We start from the raw sequence: 23,048 nt of genomic DNA, 5'->3' as shown, positions 1-23,048 counted from the left end.
TTAAGCATTTAAATATGCTTTACAATAATCAATATAAATACATCAAGTGGCCAAACATACATTATGAAGACGAACCATAGTTACAAATTTCAACACTTGGAACCATCCAACAATCATTTGCATGCTTTAGGTGATGTGGCTGAAGCAATTGGAGCCCAAATAAACGTAAAATTGCTCCCCAAAGTGTACTACTAGGTAGTTCCTTAAAACCAAAAGTACTTATCAATCCAAAATACATGGAATTATGTAATATTATAAATAACTTTACTGTAGTAGGATATGTCCTTGAGCACATTATACCTAAGGCAATGATCTAGTCACTGGCAATTGAATATATGGAGATTTCATTCCACGCACTTAAAATGGGCTATCTCTCGATTTAGTTTGCTATTGCACATGTCAATTAACTCATCAACAAAGGCTTGTGGATGTTCAAAAAGTAATCCTCCAATGTTTTATGTTTCTTTGATGGATTCTATATTAATACAATTGGCATTTTAAAACTTTGTGCTAGTTGAATTTCAACCATTCATATGCCCTTACTGGGTTGCTTAGACAAGTCGTAGAACTCTTTGACAAGTTTCTCTCTTAAGCCACTTAAGGATTTTAGTCTGTGGCCAAATAGAAATATATCCAAATATGTCAACCTATTACAAGACTGCATTAAGGCCATATAAATTTGGGTTAAAGAAAAAGTGATGTAGCATAAGGTTGAATTATATCAAATGCCCACTAAGTGTTATGGGTTATTAGCCCTTTATCTAGAAGAATATGCTAGACAAACGTGAAGAAAACTTACCACAAATACTATGTGAAGACATTCATGCAATCAAGGATAACAATAAAAAGATGAACAATAGACCTACTAGCTCAAACAAGAAATGCATAGCAATCAAGAAAACATGCTCATATCCAACCAAAAAAAAAGCACTAACACCTAGCGTGTCCAAGGAAACTGACAAAAATGCGTCAATCCCCCCTTGACATCCCCAAGTTAACCCCAATGATGTGAAGAGTTTAACAATGAAGGGCATCATGATATGGTGACTCTAAAAGTTTTCTTTAGAAAGCAAAACCACAATTACTAGAACAGTATGGCATGGTACCATTTCTCCAATACAGAGTCAGGAAATGGAAAGGTAATGGAAATGTTGTTTGTTGTCCATTTCTTTGTCTATGGCAATCATTATGATAGGGTTATATACCAATAGATAAAGCCAACATTCCATGCCATATGGAAGGGATTGTAATTTGACCTCTTACTATGAGGATAAATAAGGTGTGAGCCTCACACGCAAGAAAAGATAACTGGTGATCGGGCACTAGAAGCAACTTCACAACCTACAGTGTAAGAGGAGGATCATGAGGTAAAACACAAACAAAGAAGAAGAATGCATGCCATGGTTGGAACTTGGAACATAAGACCCTCCTAGGTCTTAAACCCATTCAGTATAGATCCTCCAAGTCAACCGCTAAGAAAGGAGGCAAATTGAATAGTGTTGTTAATTTTCTCCTCATTTGACAGCCATCCAATCAGCGGCCCCATGATGATCAACACATAACAACATGCAAGAGTTTTCCACCCATTTCTCTAGTCAAATCTCTCTCCTATCTGGCATTTCATCATGAAGGAAGGTGGGTCATCTCTCGGCAAGTACTCTAACCATTCTTGCAATCATGTGCTTTCATTTAATGTTATGGGCATATTGATATGGATCACGGGGAAAACTGGATGATTCATTGATCTCGATTGTATTCTTGTTCCCACACTTCACTTGGGAGGTTAGTCTTTAACTCTAGTCTAGTGGGACCTCCTTTGAGACCTTAGGGTTTAGGAAGGGCACTATTGAGGAGGCTCTAATTGATATAGTGTGTCAAAGATAATCCATACTTACCACTATTATCCATGTCCATTTTTTTGGTTGGTAGTCATGGGTCATTGGGATTGGCATCTTTTATCCACATGCTTGAGTCAAGGCCCGGAACTTGGCCCCGTAGGTCAATGCAGTTGAAAGAAAGTTCAAAGCATATAATGCCACAATGAAAGAAAATGTAAAATGCAGAAGATGATTGGGACAATACTTAGTGCATCGGCAAAATCCTAGCATGTGTTCTAACCCCCTCATTAGCCATCACCAGGTTCCTCAAGCATTTAATGCAAAAGAACATTTTTTTAATGTCCCAACCCCAATGAGTGAGAAATTGCTACATCTTAAGGGGGTATTGGAAGAATATAAAAGCAAGCTTTGGCTCCTAGGCTATGCACCAAATAAAGACAAAGCATTAAAGTAAAAGGTGCACCATATGGGTGGAAAAAGTACACCGAGAAAAGGGGTAACTCGTGCCACCACGAATGCTGCCTCCTTACATCAATACACTCAGGATGTTGGACCCCCATTGGCTGGTCTCATGGCTATGGCACCTACCTTAAAGTCTCTCCCACTTCATAACTGTTAATTTTAGGTATGTTCTATGCTGAGAGCAAATTTACTTCAACTTTCCATATTAGCTCAATATCAATTCCAGATTAGCAAGCACATTTAGCATGATAGTAAAATGTAGATAGAACATAAAAATAAATCGCAGAAACAAGCCAAGACAAGAGGACACAAGATGTGGCACCAGCCAGGGACAAACCCCCGTGTGGGGAAACCCTTTATCAATTCTTCTTATGTTCTTCAATAGTTTAGCAGAGCGAGAGATAGTGCATATACATCAGAAGTCAACATTTTGACTTGACAAAATAAGAGCAGAGATCTTCTCTATGAAGATAACACATGAGGCAACTGGTCTGAACTCCAGTGAAGACATACTGCTTCAACTGATCCTACAAGGTGACTCATCATGCTGCACCTCATCATCATGTTGCACATGACAGTGTGCTGCACCCAATCACTGAGCTTCTCTCATCACTATGTTGCTCCCATCACTGAGTAGTACCTCATCATCATGTTGTACCCATCATCAACAAGTTGCTGCAATGCATCGTGTTGTTTCTCGGCATCCATGCCCATCATCACCATGTTGTACCATTGTGTTGCACCATACTACACCATGTTGCACCCATCCTCACTGTCACATATGCTGCATACTGCAATACATCATGCTACTGTAATACTCTTGCTGCAAATGCATACCAGCCTTAGTTGCTTGCTATGGCTTTCAGCCTAGCAAAGAAATTAGGCTATAGTTAGCTACTTAGCACTCTAATCTAATGAAAGTTGCTCCCAACTGAACCTCATACAAGCTTGGAATAGCAGTATAGATGTGACAGCTGATGAGAGCATCTTCACGTCTGAGATTGGGGCCTCTTTAGGCCTCCTTACTGTGGCTTCCAGACCTTCCCTTTGACGTTGTCCCTGTCATGTCAGATTAGGCATCATATAGTTGTGGTATGACTATGGCTAGGGCACTCTTGGATACACTTCCTTTTGACTGTGCCTAGAGCTATTTAAGACGTCCACTTTCCAGCGTACATGAACCCATCTCTTGCTGCTTAGAACCCTCAATAACTGCGGATTATATCTCCTAGGAGTACTGCGGTTAGGTCAGCATAGAGCCCTTCTTTTTGTTGCGAAATACGGCCAGCATTTAGAGTGCATTCGAACTGAGACAAGCGCATACACAGAACTATTGCTAGGTCTCTTTTAGACCAGCATGTAGACCTCTCCTTAAATGCCTTAGGGTTGTCCTCCTTCATGATTGTGTTAGGCCTTAAGGTCATCATTATAGGGGACAACGTTAGGCCTTTATTGATCCGCAACCATGATTCTTCTAAGACAGATTTTAGGCAACGTCTTAGGATCTATGACAACATTAAGGGCAACATACTTAGGCTTCTTATTGTTGTGTAGAAAGGTCCCATTTAGGACAGCGTAGAACCTTGTGTAGACTCCATCATAAGAGTTTTCCTCCATGTTAGGCTTCTATCATATTAGGGCAGCGTAGAGCCTTCTCTCCCTTGACTGCATCTAGATCTAGGGCATGTCTTCTCCATGACAGCGTAGAGCTAGGGCATCTTCTTCTAAGGGTTGCGTAGATCCTTCTTTCCCATGGCAGCATCTAGGGTAGCTCCTCTTAGGGTAGTGTATTCTCTTAGGATCTCTCCTCCCACCAAAACCCAAAGACAAGTGGAGAGGAAGAGATCACAAGAAGAGTGTGTTTCCAAGTGACTAGCAAGCCACCTCTTTTTATACTAAAACGTTGAGCACAAGTGGGGGCAATTTGGTTGCTGGCTGACCTTGACGAATTGTCACATAACACAAATAAATTCATATCTCCATGAATACTTGTCGGAATCGAATGATCTTTAGATCAAACCTACACCTCTCAGCAAGAGGAATCCAAGAAAAGTATCAGTTGCCATAAATAAGATGACCCACATGGAGTTTGGCCCTAGTTGCCAATTTTAACAATAACCAACATTATCACACACACCTATGGATTGATGTGCTAAAATGGGACATGTCACTCCCCTTGGTGGTTGGAAACACCCAATATGGTTGTTGATCTAATCATCCCTAACATAAATGAGGTAACTTTTTTACAACTCCTGAACCTGTTAGACATTTAAAGGTGAGCTTTGTGCGAAGTATTCTTGTGCCCTTAGCATTAGATATGGTCCACTATTATGCTTTGGATTCTGTCCCTAATGATGTTGATGTCACTTGATTTTGAGAGGTTTGTTTCAAGTGGTGTTTTCGTAGCAGCAAAGATCCCTTCAAGGATGGGCCTAACCCTCTTTAGAACCACTCCAAAGGACGTTTTGCCCCATTCTGACAATAGATATGACCTTGATGCTTCAATGTTGCCCCTTTAGAGATGAACATCGAGCTTTTAGAGGATTCCATGTGGTACATCCCTTCATGTACCTACAGACGTTCAAACCTAAGCCATAGAGTGTGGGTATTGGACTACTTGATGATGTGCCCAGATGGACCTAAGACAACCCTAGGTTGGCCTTGACCATATTTTATGTACATTACTTGCTCTAAAGCCCAAACGAGGATGATTGTCATTGAAATGACTTGGAAGAGCTTGCACATTCTACTTGGACCCCAATGCTTGCATTGCATAATGCCACATCACCCCCACAAACCCTAGAAGTGTGACGCAGGCCTCTTTATGGATGACATCATAGTTGAGGAGGCACCTTTTGGAGATGTAACCACACATTTTGAGGCTTTCATGGAGAGAGGAGCACTCATGGACCTATTCATCACTTGTTTGATGGACTTGATCGTTCCTAGAGGATGACATCATGGTGGAGACCATTTTTCTCCCACACGTGTGGGCTAAATTTTGGCATTTTGTTAAGTTTTATTGTTATTACAAGGTTGGTTTGTAACCTTTTGACATTGTTCAACACTCAAGTGATGTTTTTGGGGGTTTTCTTCGTAAAATTATGAAAACGAGACTTGGTTTCCCTCATATAAATGGAGGGAAGTCTCATTTCATTATCATCATCATTCATTCATCACACTTCCCTCTATATAGAAGTGCACACTAGCTCTTTGTCTCTTCTACTTGGCCACAATGTGATTTCTATGGTGTAAATTGTAGTTGCAGGTGGATCTTTTCTTGAAGTTAGTTTCTTGGGATTCATTGAAGAGACTCTTGTCGAAATTTTGTAAGTTTGTTGGGTATATTTTATATTTTGCATGTTTTATTGTGTAAATTAAGGTTTCTACATGTGCCATGGTTAAAATTGTTAAATTTAACTAGAAATCTTACTCCTCTATGGTATGAAAAATTGTTTTCCTTGAATCCTTTAAGAGAACTCCAATTTGTGCATCTCATGAAGTTAAAATCTCCCTAAAAAGGAAGTTGTTGGGGTTTGTAAGTGGATACTCTTGCCATCTCACCCTCTTCAAAAAGGCCATCCTCGTTGAATTCACCCTAGATGACTCCACTACCCATTTAGATCAAGGCACTAGTCTAGGTTGTTGGAATTTCTAAGTCTATCTGTTAGAAATCCTTCATGTACTTTCTGATTTATTTCTTCCTACTTGTTCTGTTAATTAACAAGTTATTTACCATGTAAATACTGAAAATAAATATAAGTACATGCTCAACATATACAGATAATCAACTGAAGGAAAAACAAGCACACAAGTGACACCGTTATTTTTGGACTAATGTCCCCAGAAAAACCCAATGCGGGAAAACCAGTGCAGCCATTTGAGGGTTTTATTATTAAGCAGTTTCATGATACAATCTAGGTGCCAGAAATGGCTCACCCAACAGAGAATGCTCTCAGCAATAGTACCTCTCAGTCGGAGACAGATATTTCGGCTATAAAACCTCAGATGTACAATCCCACAGCTCTCAACTCCAATCTACCCCACGAAATCTCCTAGCGTTAGCCTCTACGGTCTGCGTCAACCTCTCTGGCCCAGCGTCAGCCCAACGTCACCCCAATTGTCTCTGCGTCAACCTCTGGAGGCTCTACGTCAACCTTTGGAGCCTCTGTGTCACCCACGTTGGCTCTCTCTAGCACTGCGCAGCTCCTGGCTGCCTCTGCGTGGCCTCTGGCTGCTTCTACATGGCCTCTAAATGGCTCTGCGTCAACGCTCTCCTGGCTTCTGTGCTAATGTTCCCAGTACCCTCTCTGCCTCTCTGATTCTGTATTCACTACCCCTCAGCTGCAACTCTCATCACTCCTTAGATTTCCTCAGCAAGCCCTGCCCCAGAAAATCAAATTCTTGATCAACTCGGTGTGTTCTCCAAGTGACCCTCAAGCTTCCTCTTATACTTTTCTCATTGACAATTCAACAACCGAGATTAAGTCCCTAATCAATGGCTAAGATTAGATCTGGCTTGATCCATGACTTTTGGACCATTCTAACTCAGTTTTATATTAATTCACCTTAATATTTTATTTTCCCTAAGTTTATACTTAGGGACTCCATTAAAAATATTAATTATTTTAATATCTCCCAAACTGGTTAGATCCTGCCCAAACCATTTCTGGGTATTGGAGATCTCATGTGCTTTAGCCTCTCCACCAATTTTCGTGGCTAAAGCACATCCGATGCTACCCCAAATCAACACTCCCTCTTAACGAGGACTGTGCTCTAGTAATACTCCTCACTGAGCATCACTCTGATCATCCAGTATCAGTCCTTGTGCTGATGTTAGGCCTGCTGCCCAACATCCTTTGCACTACTGCATTTGTACAACAGCTCCCTCTGCATTCGTGTTGTTGCCCATGGCCCTGTCACTGCCACTGCTGCATCTACACTGTAATCCCTCCCATCATGTTGCATCGTGTTGCCCATAGCATTGCCACTGCTAACTGCTGCACTGCAACTCAGTTACTGAGAAGTAAGTAACTGATCTCCCAACTCTGACATCTCCATCAGTTCTGCTACTCCTCTTCGGGGCTCCCGTAGCAAGGTATAATCCAAGAGGTTGGGTACCTCGAGGATCTTGCCCCTCATCGCCTGTAGTCCGCCTAACTACAGCTCGATGTCTCCCCACTTCCTCTCATGAGGTGCATGAGCGCTCATGGCACAGTCATCATCTATCTCCACTTCTTTCTCCACCCTTGTTGGCGCAGCCTTGGCCTCAGAAGCCTCTCCCTTGCTCTTCTTCCTTGAACACTGGCTCGCATAATGACCCAGTTCCCCACAGTGGAAGCATTTGACCTTGGAGAGGTCCTTCTTCTTTCGTTTCTCCTGCTTTCCCTCCGATGCTAAGGCAACATCCTCCTCTTCCTCCTTCTTGATTCTGAGCCCCTAGTCGTTGCTTCCTGCCTTGGTTAACCTTCTGATCTCTTCCTGACGAAGAGCCGCCCACAGTTCCTCCCGATCTGGAAGGGTCAATCTACCTAGTATGCTCTGGACAAATACCTCCCAGTCCTCTGGGACTGCGTTCAATGCAGTCCTCACCATTAATTCCTAATCCGACGTGGCGCATATGGAAATCAGCTGATCCCGGATCTCCTTCAATCGACTGAGGAAGATGTCGATCTGTTCTTCTTTCTGCATCTAATATGACCGCAGTTGATTTTCTAGTAGCATCTTCCTCTGCACGGAAGTATGTTGATACAACTTCATTAGGGCCTCCCACATCGCATTTTCTGTGTCCTTTTCGACAATATGTGGTACTACATGGTCCTTGACCCCGTCAAGGATGATGCTCTTGGCCCTCGCCATTGCCTCCTCATACTTATTGTTCTCAATCGAGTCAACTGGGATCACTATCGTTTTCAAGGCGAAGTCCTTGAGAAGATTCCTGTCTAGAACGGACAAGATCCTAGCCTTCTAGGCTACGAAGTTTGAGGCTTCACCCAGTCTGTCCTGATCTCTTACCCCGTTCACTGCCATCTCGTTGCTCCTCTTTCAACTCTTTCGAGTCTCTCTAATTCCCTCCTGGAAGTTCTCGGTGTGACTCCCTCTGAGCCTCGATTTCCCTCCTAAAAACCCCTCTGCCAATGTCGAGATGCCCCCACTCCGATCGTTCGTGCAGCTGCACCACTAATCTAGATTTCTTGGCTAGAAATCCTTGGTAGCAACTCCCTCCTCCTTGGTCTTGCCCTGTTAGGTATTGTTATGACCACAGTACCCCACCAGCTTCACTCTGCAACTTCTCCACAACCTCCTATGCCCCAGCAAGCTTAAGGTTAGAGCCTCTAGACTCTACACAATCCCTGCACCAGCAAAATCCGCACCTCCTGGCCACAGGCATCCTTCCTGACTAAGAAAGATGATCGAGCACTGCGTAGGTCAAGTCTGCTTCTTTTTGCCATTGCGTTGATCCTTCTCCCGGCTCAAACTTGATGACGCAGACACTATGTGACCCGTTCCTTGCTGCTTTTCCGCTAGGAACAGCTTCTATCACTCGAGACAATTGTTTCTGTTGTTGCTGCTCTGCTCGGCTGATGCCCTCAGTTCTCCTATGATCTGCAACCACCCTCTGATACCATGTTGGAATTTCTAAGTTTATCTGTTAAAAATCCTTCATGTACTTTCTGATTTATTTCTTCCTACTTGTTCTGTTAATTAACAAGTTATATACCATGTAAATACTGAAAATAAATACAAGTACATGCTCAACACATACAGATCATCAACTGAAGGAAAAACAAGCACACAAGTGACACCGTTATTTTTGGACTAATGTCCCCGGAAAAACCCAATGCAGGAAAACCGGTGTAGCTATCTGAGGGTTTTATTATTAAGCAGTTTCAGAATACAATCTGGGTGCCAGAAATGATTCACCCAACAGAGAATGCTCTCAGCAGTAGTACCTCTCAGTCGGAGACAGATATTCTGGTTTAAAAACCCCAAATGTACAATCCCACAGCTCTCAGCTTCAATCTGCCCCACGAAATCTCCCAGCGCCAGCCTCTAGGGTCTGCGTCAACCTCTCTAGCCCAGTGTCAGCCAGCGGCACCCCAACTGGCCCTGCGTCAACCTGTGGAGCCTCTGTGTCAACCACGTTGGCTCTCTCTAGCACTGCGCAACTCCTAGCTGCCTCGGCGTGGCCTCTGGCTAACTCTGCGTCAACCCTCTCCTGGCTTCTGCATTGATGTTCCCAGTACCCTCTCTACCTCTCTGATTCTGTATTCACTGCCTCTCAGCTGCAACTCTGATCACTGCTTCGATTTCCTTAGCAAGCCTTGCCCCAGAAAATCGAATTCTTGATCAACTCGGTGTGTTCTCCAAGTGACCCTCAAGCCTCCTCTTATACTTTTCTCGTTGACAATTCAATGGCCAAGATTAAGTCCCTAATCAACGGCTAAGATTAGATCTGACTTGATCCATGACTTTTGGACCATTCTAACTCAGTTTTATATTAATTCACATTAATATTTTATTTTCCCTAAGTTTAGACTTAGGGACTCCATTAAAAATATTAATTATTTTAATATCTCCCAAACTGGTTAGAGATTGTCAAACCATTTCTGGGTATTGGAGATCTCATGTGCTTTAGCCTCTCCACCAATTTTCGTGGCTAGAGCACATCAAATGCAACCCCAAATCAACATAGGTGGTGGTGATCAAATCCTCTACCTTTTCTAAGTTCTCTCTCCTCTCTTAAATTCTAGATATCTTGAGTTAGGGTTTCTATGGAATATTGCTAAAAAAAGTAATTTTAGTTGATGTGTTATTTCCCTTTAAGTATGAATTCCATTAAATAATTGTCAAAAAGCAAAATCTAGCATTTATCGCATGTTAAAAGCCTTATTTCTAGGGTTGACATCATCATTATATTGTTGTATTATGCATGTTTCAGCCATAGAAACTCCATTGCAAACCCGAAACCTTGCATATCTAACTGATAATCTTGGTAATTTAATGATTTATCATCATAAGACTTTCTTCTAGCTGTTATAAGACATTGCATGTACTATCATTGAAAATCTATCAAACCCTAACTTATAACAGCCCTATAATTTGTTTAAGTGGTCTAGGGATAGAGTGTTTGTACTTTGATAAATATTATCTTAGTCGTCCAGGCTCTGCCAGTACCCTATCCCAATCATTACACCTCATCCATCACCTTGAACCCTTCTTATCGAATATCATTTCTTGTTAGAGAAGCCTAATTTGTAGTTAAATGCCACTAAATAGCTAGAGAAAGGCTGCTGAGGTGATAATAGTAACCGATCTCTTGTTGCCCTGAGGTCTAGATCTGCCTAGTGGGTCTTTGCATTAGGCCTGCTAGATTTTGTGGTAACATGACCTACTGACACTATAGGTCACACAGGATGATAGACCATCTATTGTGTCTGCTCATTAGAGATTTTTCATGAATTGAATATCTTTTCTCAAATATATAGAAAGGTTTTGTAACAGTCAAGAAAATTAAAATATAGTATTTCAACCAAAACAAACAACATGTGTGCAGTGCATTCTTCAACCATTCCAAAGGAATAATGCTTCTAAGAGAAAAGAAGTGAAAGGCATGAACAAAATATTCAACGCTTTTCCTATAGAAACAGAAATATGCAACAACTACCTTGTAAAATTCATAAACAAAGAGCTGGACAGCGCTGTATGGAATGACCCGTATCACCTGACATAACAAGTTGTTCTAAAGTTAAAGTCTGTAGTGTTTGCTGTCCTATTAGTTATACCATATTTTAATAGTTACATTCAAAAAAGGATGAACTGTCAAATTGTAATTTTTTGTAAAAGAAGGGTTTAAATTTATTTAAAATACCTGAGGGAGATTCCCTTTCCAATAACCTTTGATTCCCTCTTCCTTTCCAATCTTTGTAATGGCCTGGAATCCAAATGAAGAAATGCCCATTATTTCATGTTTAGATTAAAAAACATCACCTGTTAAAGTAAAAAATGAAAACATGGAAAAGATACTTCTCTTGGTTTTGTAAGAGTGTGTGTACGCAAAAGATAAACTAAGTGTAAAGAATATAAGTGAATATTATGTTAATGAAGCAATGGGTGTACAACATAGGGATATCCCAAGGTAGGCTGCCAACATGCAAACTTACACACCACACTCTCTTGAACACACCATCTTTCAGATACAACATTAATAGATCTTTAGACCATTATAGCAATTTAAGTACTTAACATTAACCTTAATAGATATTGTCATGTCACTGACATAATATGAATACATAATACAGAAGTACACTTGATAGTAATAATGTTCAAGCTCGTAGTTTGCTCCTTTATCAGCTTCTTGATCACTTTAAATAGCCATTTTTGAGTAGAAGTATCGTCCAATGCGACCATTACTGTATTAATATGCTTCACAAAAGGCATGAGATTATTTTATAAGTGGTAGGCATGACTAGTATTTTACTCTGTCCTTCAAGTTGGTGCTTTCCATTTTAGCAATAATTCACAGCTCTGAAAATTTTTCATATGTGGTGTTTTTACTCCATTCTAGGTGCTCATTCATTATCATTTTTTAAGCTTTCATTTATTTTTTACCTGTAATTTTCGGACAAGAATGTTATAAGGAACAAATGCATTGAAATATACAAGCCTTCTGTATTTTGTGAATGAAAGAAAATAACAAGATAGAAGCAACAACTGATAGCAAAAGAATGGCATAAAAATGAAGTTTAGAATGGTGGAAACAATTTGCAACCAAAAGTGAAATTAAACAGCATAGAACTCAAAACAATGAAGGTGTCAGTTCTCATCTTCATTTCCTCGAGAAGTCAGTTACAACACAATAATTTTTTTGTTCTAAACAAAGCAGCTGATAAATACAAAAGAGCATTATGCACTAGCAGTGGATAATATAGGCAACTAATAAATACAAAAGAACATCATGCACTAGCAATGGATGAGATAGATTAAAAACAACAGTAACATGTTTTTCCTGTGGCATGTTAAAAACACTTTGATTAAATTTAATTTAACATAAATAATTTATAAATCCAAAGAAATCGAAATTAACAACTGCTTACATCCAAGACGATGTCCTAAAAGTCATAATTATCTCATGACCATCACAGATTCTTTGGAGCTACCACAGAAGCCTTGTCAATTCTTAAAGCGACACGAATGATAGATGATTCTGTCCAGGTCATCTGCAAGCCTTTAACCTCCAATGTTTACCATGTTCATCTACTTCATTGGAAGAGAGACATAAAATCCACCATCTCATGAATCCTAAGTTGCACAAAACGCTGAAATGTTTCGGGGTTTCCGAAACGGAAACGTCACCTCCCAAAAATGGAAACGTTGGCCGAAACGTCAACGGAAACGTCATATATGTATATATAAAAAAATAAAAAATAAAAATATATATATATATAAATAAGTGAATAACACATTATCTTGCAAGAAAAAAGGGAATAAGACCCATAGATGACAATTTAGAAGGAAAAGCAAGTCTATATTAAGTCTAATAGATGATTACATGATGGTCGAGTTTTGGCCAAGTTTCAGAGTTTCGGGTACGGGTACGACCCGAAACATCAGGTTCCTTGAGGTTTCGTGCAGCATAGCATGAATCCAATCTACTTCATAAGAAGAGAGACATACCATCCACCATCTCATGAATCTCACATAAGTACAAGTTGCAAAGAACAATATTTCCACGGAAATACTAATGAAAATTGTTATTGCTCAAACTAGCAGGGGTCCTAGGAGGGGATCCTAAAAGGGCAACTGCTAGGTCAAGGGCAACAATGGAGCAATAGCCCATTGTCACCTCAGCTAAGGCTCCCTGCTCTTTACGGACTTTCACCAATGGGAGGAGACCCAATATAAAGGGAATCACTAGATGAATGAGTCAATGAAAGGATGAGGAGTGATTCCTAAGGCCTATTCACAAGAGAGACTCAATTGTATGGTTTGCTTGCTTGAGAAGCAAGGTATAAGGCTCCCTAGGAAGGGCCAAGGGGATTTCAAGGGCTAGGGTTTGAGGATAAGACTTGTAAGGAAGATACCTAGTCCTAGAAATCCTTGTGAAAACTTGGTTTCCAAGTGGTCTTTGTGAAATTAACTTCAATAGGTTGTGGGACCACACGGGACCAAGTGGACCCAAATTTAGGTCAAGGGGATGGAATTCATCAATCAAGGGTGTGCTTGACCTGATTGAGGGGGGGATTGGATCAAAAAAAAAAATCTTTGATTTTGATTCAATGATCCTAATGAGGTCAATAGCCAAGGGAAACCTAGGGCAAAAAATGGTCCTTGAGCTAGGGCTTGCTATATCTCGAGATCCCACCGTCGTATTTGCTTCAAATTTGGAGGGCCTCTAGAGCAAACATTAGCGCAGTTGTGGACCAAAAACCGAAGTGTTTGAATGGCTAGATTGTGCGATAATTTATACCCTAGGTGACCTATGTAGGTTAGACCTAGAAAAAGAGGGAGGTGAAAAGAATAAGCGTTGAAAGTGATCAACTATGGAGGATTAGTGCCTTGTCCTTTGGGAGAGATGGATTCAAGGAGAATTTATGGTTTGGAAAGAGTTTACCCAATCAAGGAGGCCTTAAAACAACTTCGCATGGCATTAGAGCATGAGAGCGACTGCTTCAAGGACTTTATATTTCGATTTTTAAGAATTGATAATTATCGAGATTTAGTTATCACAAATTATCTCTAAGAACATTCACCCATTCATACATGGCCCATGACATGATGCAATGCTATAAAAGATCACAATTTCTACTAATTCGTATAAAAAAGCAGTATATTTCAGACTTATATAGCAAAAATCCCAGCAACATTCATGTGACAAAGTAAATAACAAGAATAAGCATGAAAAGAGCATTTACATGTACAAAAGAGTATATCCAATCATCAAATCATGCCAATAATGAAGCTCCAAGACAAGAGAGAGATATCCAAACATCAATATTCATCCATAACATCCAAACTCATCCTCCAAAAAGGATAGTGAAGATCTCACAGGAGCAAATAACCCAATCCAAGTGATGATGATCAAAATGAATCATCCACCTTCTATTTATACACTTTCTAATGAATTTGATTTAGCTAAATTGGCCTAATTGAGCCCCTAAAATAAAATAATGTGCATAATAACAATACTTTTGGTGACAAGCCCACCAAATAGCTCAATAATACATGAATAAGCATCTCAAGAGGGCCAAGTGAACAATAAAGTGAGTCGTTAGGCCTTTGAGGAGGCTTAATGAAGTCCAAGGGGTTTCATGATGTAGAAATGGACTCCCAACATAGTGGACAAGGGGTTGGCCACTTGTTTTCCAAGCAAAAACCTATGGTGCTCCCAAGTGGGTGTGAAAGCACAAGGACATCCTCATGGGTCTCTAAGTGGATCGAAAATGCTTGTAGACCATCTATAAGGGTTGGGATGGTTATGTAAGCCCTCCCACTGCAACAGGAGACATCCTCTAGACCCTAGAACATTTGCCAAGTGTATGGTGCAAGTGTAGAGTCGACTGGTCATGGTGAACCAGGTCCATCATCCTCATCCAAAAAGGCGGAACACGAGCAATCAATGAACGTTGTTGGGTATCCATGAAGTAATATATGTTATGATGCAGGCCCATGGCTCTCAACGCTCACCCTACAAGTGCTAATGTGGAGGGATAGGACCTCATGTAGGGAGACCAAGCCCCAAATGAAAACCCACCTGTAATCCCACATAAGATCCAATGCGTCCCCTTGCACTCCAATACAATCATTAGAATAATCAAGTAATAAAGCTTCCAAGTCATGGGATCAATGGGGAACTTCATGGTGGCATGCCCTTCCATAGTGCGCTTTGGCATGTACAAGTGTCTCCAAACTCAATAGGGGGTTAACCAAGGACCCTATTAGGTGGTTTCAACCTCTAAAGGGGGTGGCATGTCCCTAGTACATCCTTTAAGTGGTAGGTGGCAAATGATATGATAATGGAATGGAATGGGGAATTAGCAGAATCATTCAGACCACCTGTCAAGGTTCATGGGTAGCTATAATAAGGGAAGCCCACACCTAGGTATGTAAGTGTGGGAAGGAGCAAATCATGGTACATGAGTTACCCCGACCTTTGTTTTTCCACCCTTCTTCATATGCCTTTTGCCTTTTATTGATTTTTCTTCATAACTTCTTGGGGCTCCAGGGGATGAGAGCATGATGTGTAATATGTAGTAGTGGATACCCCCTTAAGGTGGGGCGGTGCATTGCCCACCAGGGGTTGGGACAATCATGGGTTCCTTAATGATAAAGGGGCTCATCTAGGGCCCATAGGAACTGTTGATTTGGGGTAGCATCGGATGTGCTATAGACATGAAAATTGGTGGAGAGGCTAAAGCACATGAGATCGCCAAGACCCATAAATGGTTTGGGCAAATTCTAACCGGTTTGGGAGATATTAAAATAATTAATATTTTTAATGGAGGTCCTAAGTCTAAACTTAGGAAAAATAAAATATTAATGGGTAGTAATATAAAACTAGGTTAGAAGGGTCCAAAAGTCATGGATCAAGCCAAATATAATCTTAGCCATTGATTAGAGATTTAATCTTGGTCGTTGATGGACCAACAAGAAAAGTATAAGAGGAGGCTTGAGGGTCAGTTGGAGAACACACTGAGGGAGACCAGTTAGTTCGATTTCTGGAGCGGGGTTAGCTGAGAAATTCGAACTAGTGTTCTGGAGAGCAGCAGGAGGCAACAAATATGGAACAGAGAGTCGGGAGAAGTACCAGAAGACCAGCGCAGAGGTTGGAGAGGCAGACACAGAGGCAGCAGCAGACTGCGTAGTCACTGGAGAACCTGCGTGGGTGACGCAAAGAGGCCCAGTGCTGATGCAAAGAGGTAGGGGTTGACGCAGAGTGTTTGGGAGCTACGCAAAGGTCAGCCAGGCTGACGCTGAGACTGGGATAAGTGCTGGAGAATTTTTCTCTCTGTTGGGTAAGCCAGTTTGGCACCCTATTGTACTGAAAAATCGCTGAATAATAAAAATCCTCCCTTGCTGCACCAGTTTTCCCACATTGGGTTTTTTTGGGGACTGTTGTCCAAAATATGTGTCGATGTGTTGATTCTTGTGCATGTTTTTGTTTCTGGATTATGGTGTGATATCTGCAGCAGAATTTATTTTAATGTTTATTTAAGGAAATTCATAAATAACTTATTGGAAAATAAGTAGGTAAAGTAAATCAGTTGTTGCAGTGATAGAATTTTCACATGGTATCAGAGCAAGTAATCAGAGACAGGAAGGGAAAATCAATTATGGGTTGAGACCATGATGCAGAGGCATCTACGTCAGGAGACTCACAAATTTTCAGAAAATTGCGCAAGAGAAAATTATTTCGATTTCTTTATGTTGGCTTCCAGGCTGGAAGAAGAAGTGGCTTGTATGACTAGTTTTGCATCATCAGAAGTATGGTATATAGACAGTGGAGCCTCTTGGCATATGACGGGAATCCGGGAATGTTTCTCAGATTATCAAGAGGAGAAGATGAACTTTTAGATCACCATGGGGAACAAGGCAAAGTGTACACCAGTAGGGAGGGGTACCGTAGTTTTTCAAACAGAATCGAGAGAGCGGTTCTGTGCTACCAATGTGCTGTATGTACCAAGATTGGGGATGAACTTACTTTCCGTGTCGCAACTTCAAGGCAAAGGCTATGACGTCTTCTTCATCAAGGAGAAAGTATACGTCAAACACCCGAGCTGGAAAAGAAAGTGCAGATCAGGATCAAAAGTAACAGGTTGTATAGACTACAACTAAAATCACCAATGGCACTAATAGGCAGTCATGGAGACAAAGATTTGAACGAACTATGACACAGAAGAATGGGACAGTTGCACCATGGGGCTCTAAGAATTCTCAGGAGCATTGTAACAGGAGTTCTGAATCTTAGTACGAAACGAGATGATGTATGCAAAGGATGTGCTCTAGGAATGCCAAAGCAGCATTTCCTAGAAGTAAAAACAGGGCCAAGAGTGTACTAGGATTGATACACTCAGATATCTGCGGACCTATGTCCACTAAAGCTTTTAGTGGTGTCGAGTACTTCCTTACCTTCATTGATGACCACTCAAGGAAAACTTGGATTTATTTTCTGAAAACGAAGGACAAGGTTTTATGTTGATTCAAAGAGTTCAAGGCTCTGGTGGAGAATCTGATTGGTAAGAAAATAAAATTTTTGCGTTCAGATAATGGTGGAGAGTATGTCAATAAGGACTTCACTGATTTTTGCGCTAAGGAAGGCATCAGAAGAGAGTGGATAGCTCCTTCCAATCCGGAGCATAATGGAGTAGCAGAAAGGAAGAACAAGACTATTGTAGAAGCAGCTAGGGCCATGATGTATGATCAGGATGTGCCAAAATTCCTATGGGCAGAAGCATGCAACACAGCAGTCTATGTTCAGAACAAGACTCCTCATTGGGCATTGGGCAAGATTATTGCAGAGAAAGTTTTCACAGGGAAAACGCCTGAAGTCAGTCATTTCAAGATATTTGGGAGTTTAGCATATTGTCACGTACCCGAGGAAAAGAGGAAAAACCTAGATCAATCTGCGGAAAAAGGGTATATAGTGGGATATAGCGAGAACGCTACGGCATACAAAATCTATCTTCCAGGGAGCAGGAAGGTAGTGGTTCGACAAGATGTGAAGTTCATGGAGGACAAGGCTTTCATAAAATCTCGAGAAATGCCTTCCAAGGAGCAGTCAAAAGAGGAGCCATTGGTTAAACCTCTTCAACCAACGGAAGTAAAGAATTCTTCCTCGGGTCAGGAAGATTCAAAGGATGAGGAGGAGCTAACAGAAGCAACTGCTGGCAAAGGAAGAACTAGCAAGGAACTTCGTCAGATTCTACGAGATGCAGAGGACTTCATCAGTGCGCCAAGAAACAATAAGAGGGAGCAAAAACAGCGAGATACATATCAGGCATTAGTAGCTCAGGATGGGGAGCCTACCAGTTTCCAGGAAGCAGCTCAACATCAAGTTTGGCTAGATGTGATGGTAGAGGAGTACAACTCCATAATGGTGAACGATGTCTGGGAGGTAGTGCCAAGGCCTCAAGATAGATCAGTGGTAGGTTCGAGATGGATCTATAAGATCAAATACGCTACAGACGGCAGTGTAGAGAAATATAAAGCCAGGTTTGTGGCTAAGGGGTATGCTCAGAAGGAAGGAATTGACTACGAGGATACCTTCGCCCCGGTATCCAGGTATACATCTATTAGAACCGTGATATCTCTTGCAGCACAGATGGGTTGGGAGATTCATCAGATGGATGTCAAAATGGCATTTCTGAATGGGGTGATAGAAGAAGAGGTATACATTGAACAACCAGAGGGCTTTGAGACACATGAGAAGAAGTCTCATGTATGCAGGTTGAAGAAAGCCTTGTATGGACTAAAACGAGCACCTAGAGCATGGTATGGTCGAATTGATGGCTACTTGCAGAAGATGGGATTTGTCAAGAGTGACACAGATCCAAATCTCTACTATTTGGTTGTAGAGAATGAGCCACTAATCCTAGTATTATATGTGGATGATCTCTTTCTGACAGGATCGTCCAGGATCATAGAGGACTGCAAGAAGAATCTAGCCATAGAATATGATATCAAGGATTTGGGATGAATGCATTATTTCCTAAGGTTGGAAGTTTGGCAGCAAAAGGGAGAGATCTTCCTTGGGCAAGGGAGATATGCTACAAAAATTCTGAAGAGATTCAGGATGGAGGACTGTAGACCCATGGCTACTCCAATGATCACCAACTAGAAGAAGATTGATGCATCAGAAGACAAGGATGTTGATCCCACCTTATACAGGCAGCTCATAGGATCCCTGATGTATCTGGTCAATACCAAGCCAGACATTTGCTACGTTGTCAACACCCTCAGTCAGTTCATGGTGGAACCAAAGAGGGCGCACTAGGCAGGAGCCAAACATGTTCTCAGATATTTACAGGGAACAGTCGATTATGGACTCTTGTACACCAAGAGTAAGGATATCAGATTGAGTGGATTTACTCATGCAGATTGGGTAGGAAGTTCAGTGTACTGGAAAAGTACCTCTGGGTACTGTTTCAACATTAGATCAGGAATGACCTCCTGGTGCAGTAGGAAATAGAAGTCCGTGGCTTTGAGCTCATATGAGGCAGAATATATGGCAGCGAGCACAACTTCGTGTGAGACCATATGGCTCAGAAATCTACTTGTGAACCTATTCCAAAGAAAAATGGAGGCGACTAGGATCATGTGCGATAATCAGAGTTGCATCAAGCTCTCTGAGAATCCAATGTTTCATGATCGGTCAAAGCATATTGATATCTGGTGTCACTTTGTCAGAGGTTGTGTCTAACGAGGAGCTATACAGTTGAGCTACACTCCTACAGGAGAACAGGTGGCAGACATCCTCATCAAGGCCCTTGGAAGAACAAAGTTTGATTATTTCAGGGAAAAGGATGATAAAGAATCCATTTCAGTAGCAGAAATGGGGGTGATGTTGTAGTGCGATAGCAATCAGCAGTAGCACAGTGCAATGTGGCAGAGAGAGTTGCAGTGCAGATGCAGTGTTGGAAGAAAGGACCAACAGCACCACAGATGCAGAGGGAGTTGGCTTACAGATGCAGCAGTGGCAGTGGCAGGACCATGGGCAGCAGTACAGGATGCAGTAGTGCAAAGGATGTTGAGTAAGGAGGCCTAGCATCAGCATAGGGACCGATGTTCGATGATCAAGGTGATACTTAATGAGGAGTATTACTAGATCACAGTCCTTGCTAAGAGGGAGTGTTGATTTGGGGTAGCATCGGATGTGCTCTAGCCATGAAAATTGGTGGAGAGGCTAAAGCACATGAGATCTCCAAGACCCAGAAATGGTTTGGGCAGATTCTAACCAGTTTGGAAGATATTAAAATAATTAATATTTTTAATGGAGTCCCTAAGTCTAAACTTAGGAAAAATAAAATATTAATGGGTATTAATATAAAATTGGGTTAGAAGGGTCCAAAAGCCATGGATCAAGCCAAATCTAATCTTAGTCGTTGATTAGAGATTTAATCTCGGTCGTTGATGGACCAACAAGAAAAGTATAAGAGGAGGCTTGAGGGTCAGTTGGAGAACACACAGAGGGAGACAAGTCAGTTCGATTTCTGGAGCGGGGCTATCTGAGAAATTCGAACTAGTGGTCTGGAGAGCAGCAGGGGGCAACAAGTACGGAACAGAGAGTCGGGAGCAGCACCAGAAGACCAGCGCAGAGGTTGGAGAGGCAGCAGCAGACTGCGTAGTCAATGGAGGTCCTACATGGGTGACGCAGAGAGGCCTAGTGTTGACGCAGAGCGATAGGGGCTGACGCAGACTGTCCAGGAGCTACGCAAAGGTCAGCCAGGCTAACGCTGAGACTGGGAGAAGTGCTGGAGAATTTTTCTCTCTGTTGGGTAAGCCAGTTTGGCACCCTGTTGTACTGAAGAATTGCTAAATAATAAAAATCCTCCCTTGCTGCACCGGTTTTCCCACATTGAGTTTTTCCGAAGACTGTTGTCCAAAATATCTATGTCGATTTGTTGATCCTTGTGCATGTGTTTGTTTCTGGATTATGGTGTGATATCTGCAGCAGAATTTATTTTAATGTTTATTGAAGGAATTTCATAAATAACTTATTGGAAAATAAGTAGGTAAGTAAATCAGTTGTTGAAGTGATAGAATTTTCACAGGAACTAGGGTGATGGCCATGGATAAGGGGTAGAGGTCATGTTTGGCTTTTGCCCACACCCTAAATTTGTATGTCCCGGCCATCTTTTGCATTTTGTGGTACATTTCCTATCGAGAGTGGAAAAATTATGCTTTTTCTTTTCTTTTTAGCTGCATCAACCTCTAGGGCATCGTTCCAGGCCTGACCCAAGGTGTGGACAAGGGGAGGGGGAGGCTAACCCTATGTGGACCCAGTGGACAAATGTGGACCCAAATGGGAAAATAGATGAATGGGGCTAAAATGAGTGGAACGAGACTGATGTAGGAGGTATCGGGAAGCCGGACCATGCAACCAAAATCGGGATTTCCCATGTAGTGCCAACCCAAAAGCCAAATGGTCAGTAAAGGAGATCCCATGGGACTAGGATACAAGGGTAACCACGAAATTGGGCAGTGGAGACAAGAATACAAGCCTAACCTACTATTTTCGCCGAATCCCCCACCAATTCATGCCCAAAAGTGCCCATGACAAGTAAGGAAAATTACTCAGCTATACCAATGAGAAGTCATACCTTTGGGGTCGGGAGGTCCGCCTTCAAACATACATTCATAATAGATGGGCGAGGGACCACATGGTTGTCTCAGGGAGCGGAGAAAATGCCACATCGAGTTATCTGGGGGTTGTAAGGTGTTGCTAGATGTCAGCTGACGACCTTCTAGGATAAATAATAAAAATAAAAATAAAAAATCTCCTATGCATACTACCCACAAGTGGTGGGTAACAAAGACTACACAAGGACAACATCTTTTTTGAGAAATATGTCTTCCAGAATCTCGTTGGCTACGTTACCATGCTATAAGGGATGTATCTATGCCATCAATGTGACCCAAGTCTTGCACCTTGCCTCATCTGCACGCACTGGGGGCGTTTTGAACCCTAGTCTTTGCATTAATGCAAGCCCAATCAGCTCACTGCTTGTTGCTAGACCATGCTCCCTGTTGAAAAGTGTAACTAAGTTCAGTCTTCATAATGTCTAATGTAATCATGATTTTATGTATTTAATGAAAAGAGAAAAGGAAATTTTATTATAACTATTTTGAAGCATGGGTTACATGCTCACCGATATTTTGTCAATACATGCTCACCGATATTTGTATTTTTCAAGACCCTCACCGATATTTTGTCAATACCAATATTTTCAACACTGGTATTCACTTATCTCAGTGACTTGCACTCTCTGGCTCATATTATTTTGTGGCTCGCTTTTCTCTGGCTCTTATTATTCTATGGCCCGCTTTGATCTGTCTCGTATTATTCTGTGGCCCGCTTTGGTTTGGCTCGTATTTTATCTGTGGTCATTGTTTGAGAATCACATTATATCTGTGATCTGTGGCTCGCACCATGTACTTGAGACTCGCATTATATCTATGGTTTATGGCTCGCATCAGATGTTTGAGGCTCGCATTTATGTTCCTGTGGTGCGCATCTATATTCCTATGACTCATACTATGACCTGTGGCTCGCATCTATACTTCTTTAAGGATCATAAAATTATATGAGGATTGCATTCTCTATGATCGTATTTTCTAAGACTCGTAGTCTTATCTGTAACTCGCATTCTATCGGAAGCTAGCATCTCTTTTCCTATGGCTTGTATTTATATTACAGTGGACCACTATAATCACAGTGGCTCACATTTATATTACAATGGTTCCTTATAATCACTATTGCTCACATTTATATCCCAAGTGACTCGCACTTGATAATTTGGCAACTTAGTGACAAATTCCCTCCTTTGTATAGCCTTCATCATCCGGAGAAGACCCTCTTTTCCCTTGGAAGAATTTAATTTGGTCAAGGAAAAAGATTATTTTTAATGGAAAACCCAAAAGTACACAAACGTACAAGTCGGCCTGAAGTCATAATTGGGTCTCCAAAGAAGCATATAAATACACATCGAGGGAACCTCATTTTGACATCTCATCAACACATCTTCGTTT

The 23,048-nt window shown here is 41.4% G+C and overlaps 1 protein-coding gene across 1 annotated transcript in view; it reads right to left on the bottom strand.

The window, feature by feature from the left end:
- Positions 1-23,048, bottom strand: part of LOC149151551 (putative envelope ADP,ATP carrier protein, chloroplastic) — a 277,530-nt gene that overhangs the window by 144,659 nt on the left and 109,823 nt on the right. Inside the window, exons 3-4 of the mRNA XM_089439996.1 lie at positions 11,173-11,235; positions 10,969-11,025 (exon numbers count right to left, since the gene is read on the bottom strand). Of these exons, the coding sequence (XP_089296122.1) occupies positions 10,969-11,025; positions 11,173-11,235 (120 nt within the window). The remainder of the gene's footprint in view (positions 1-10,968; positions 11,026-11,172; positions 11,236-23,048) is intronic.

Source organism: Pinus tabuliformis, chromosome 9 (genome assembly GCF_031772625.1).
Source record: "Pinus tabuliformis cultivar Carrire ecotype Pingquan chromosome 9, CPIR1, whole genome shotgun sequence".
Taxonomy (NCBI): domain Eukaryota; kingdom Viridiplantae; phylum Streptophyta; class Pinopsida; order Pinales; family Pinaceae; genus Pinus; species Pinus tabuliformis.
This window is presented reverse-complemented; position numbering and strand designations above follow the sequence as displayed.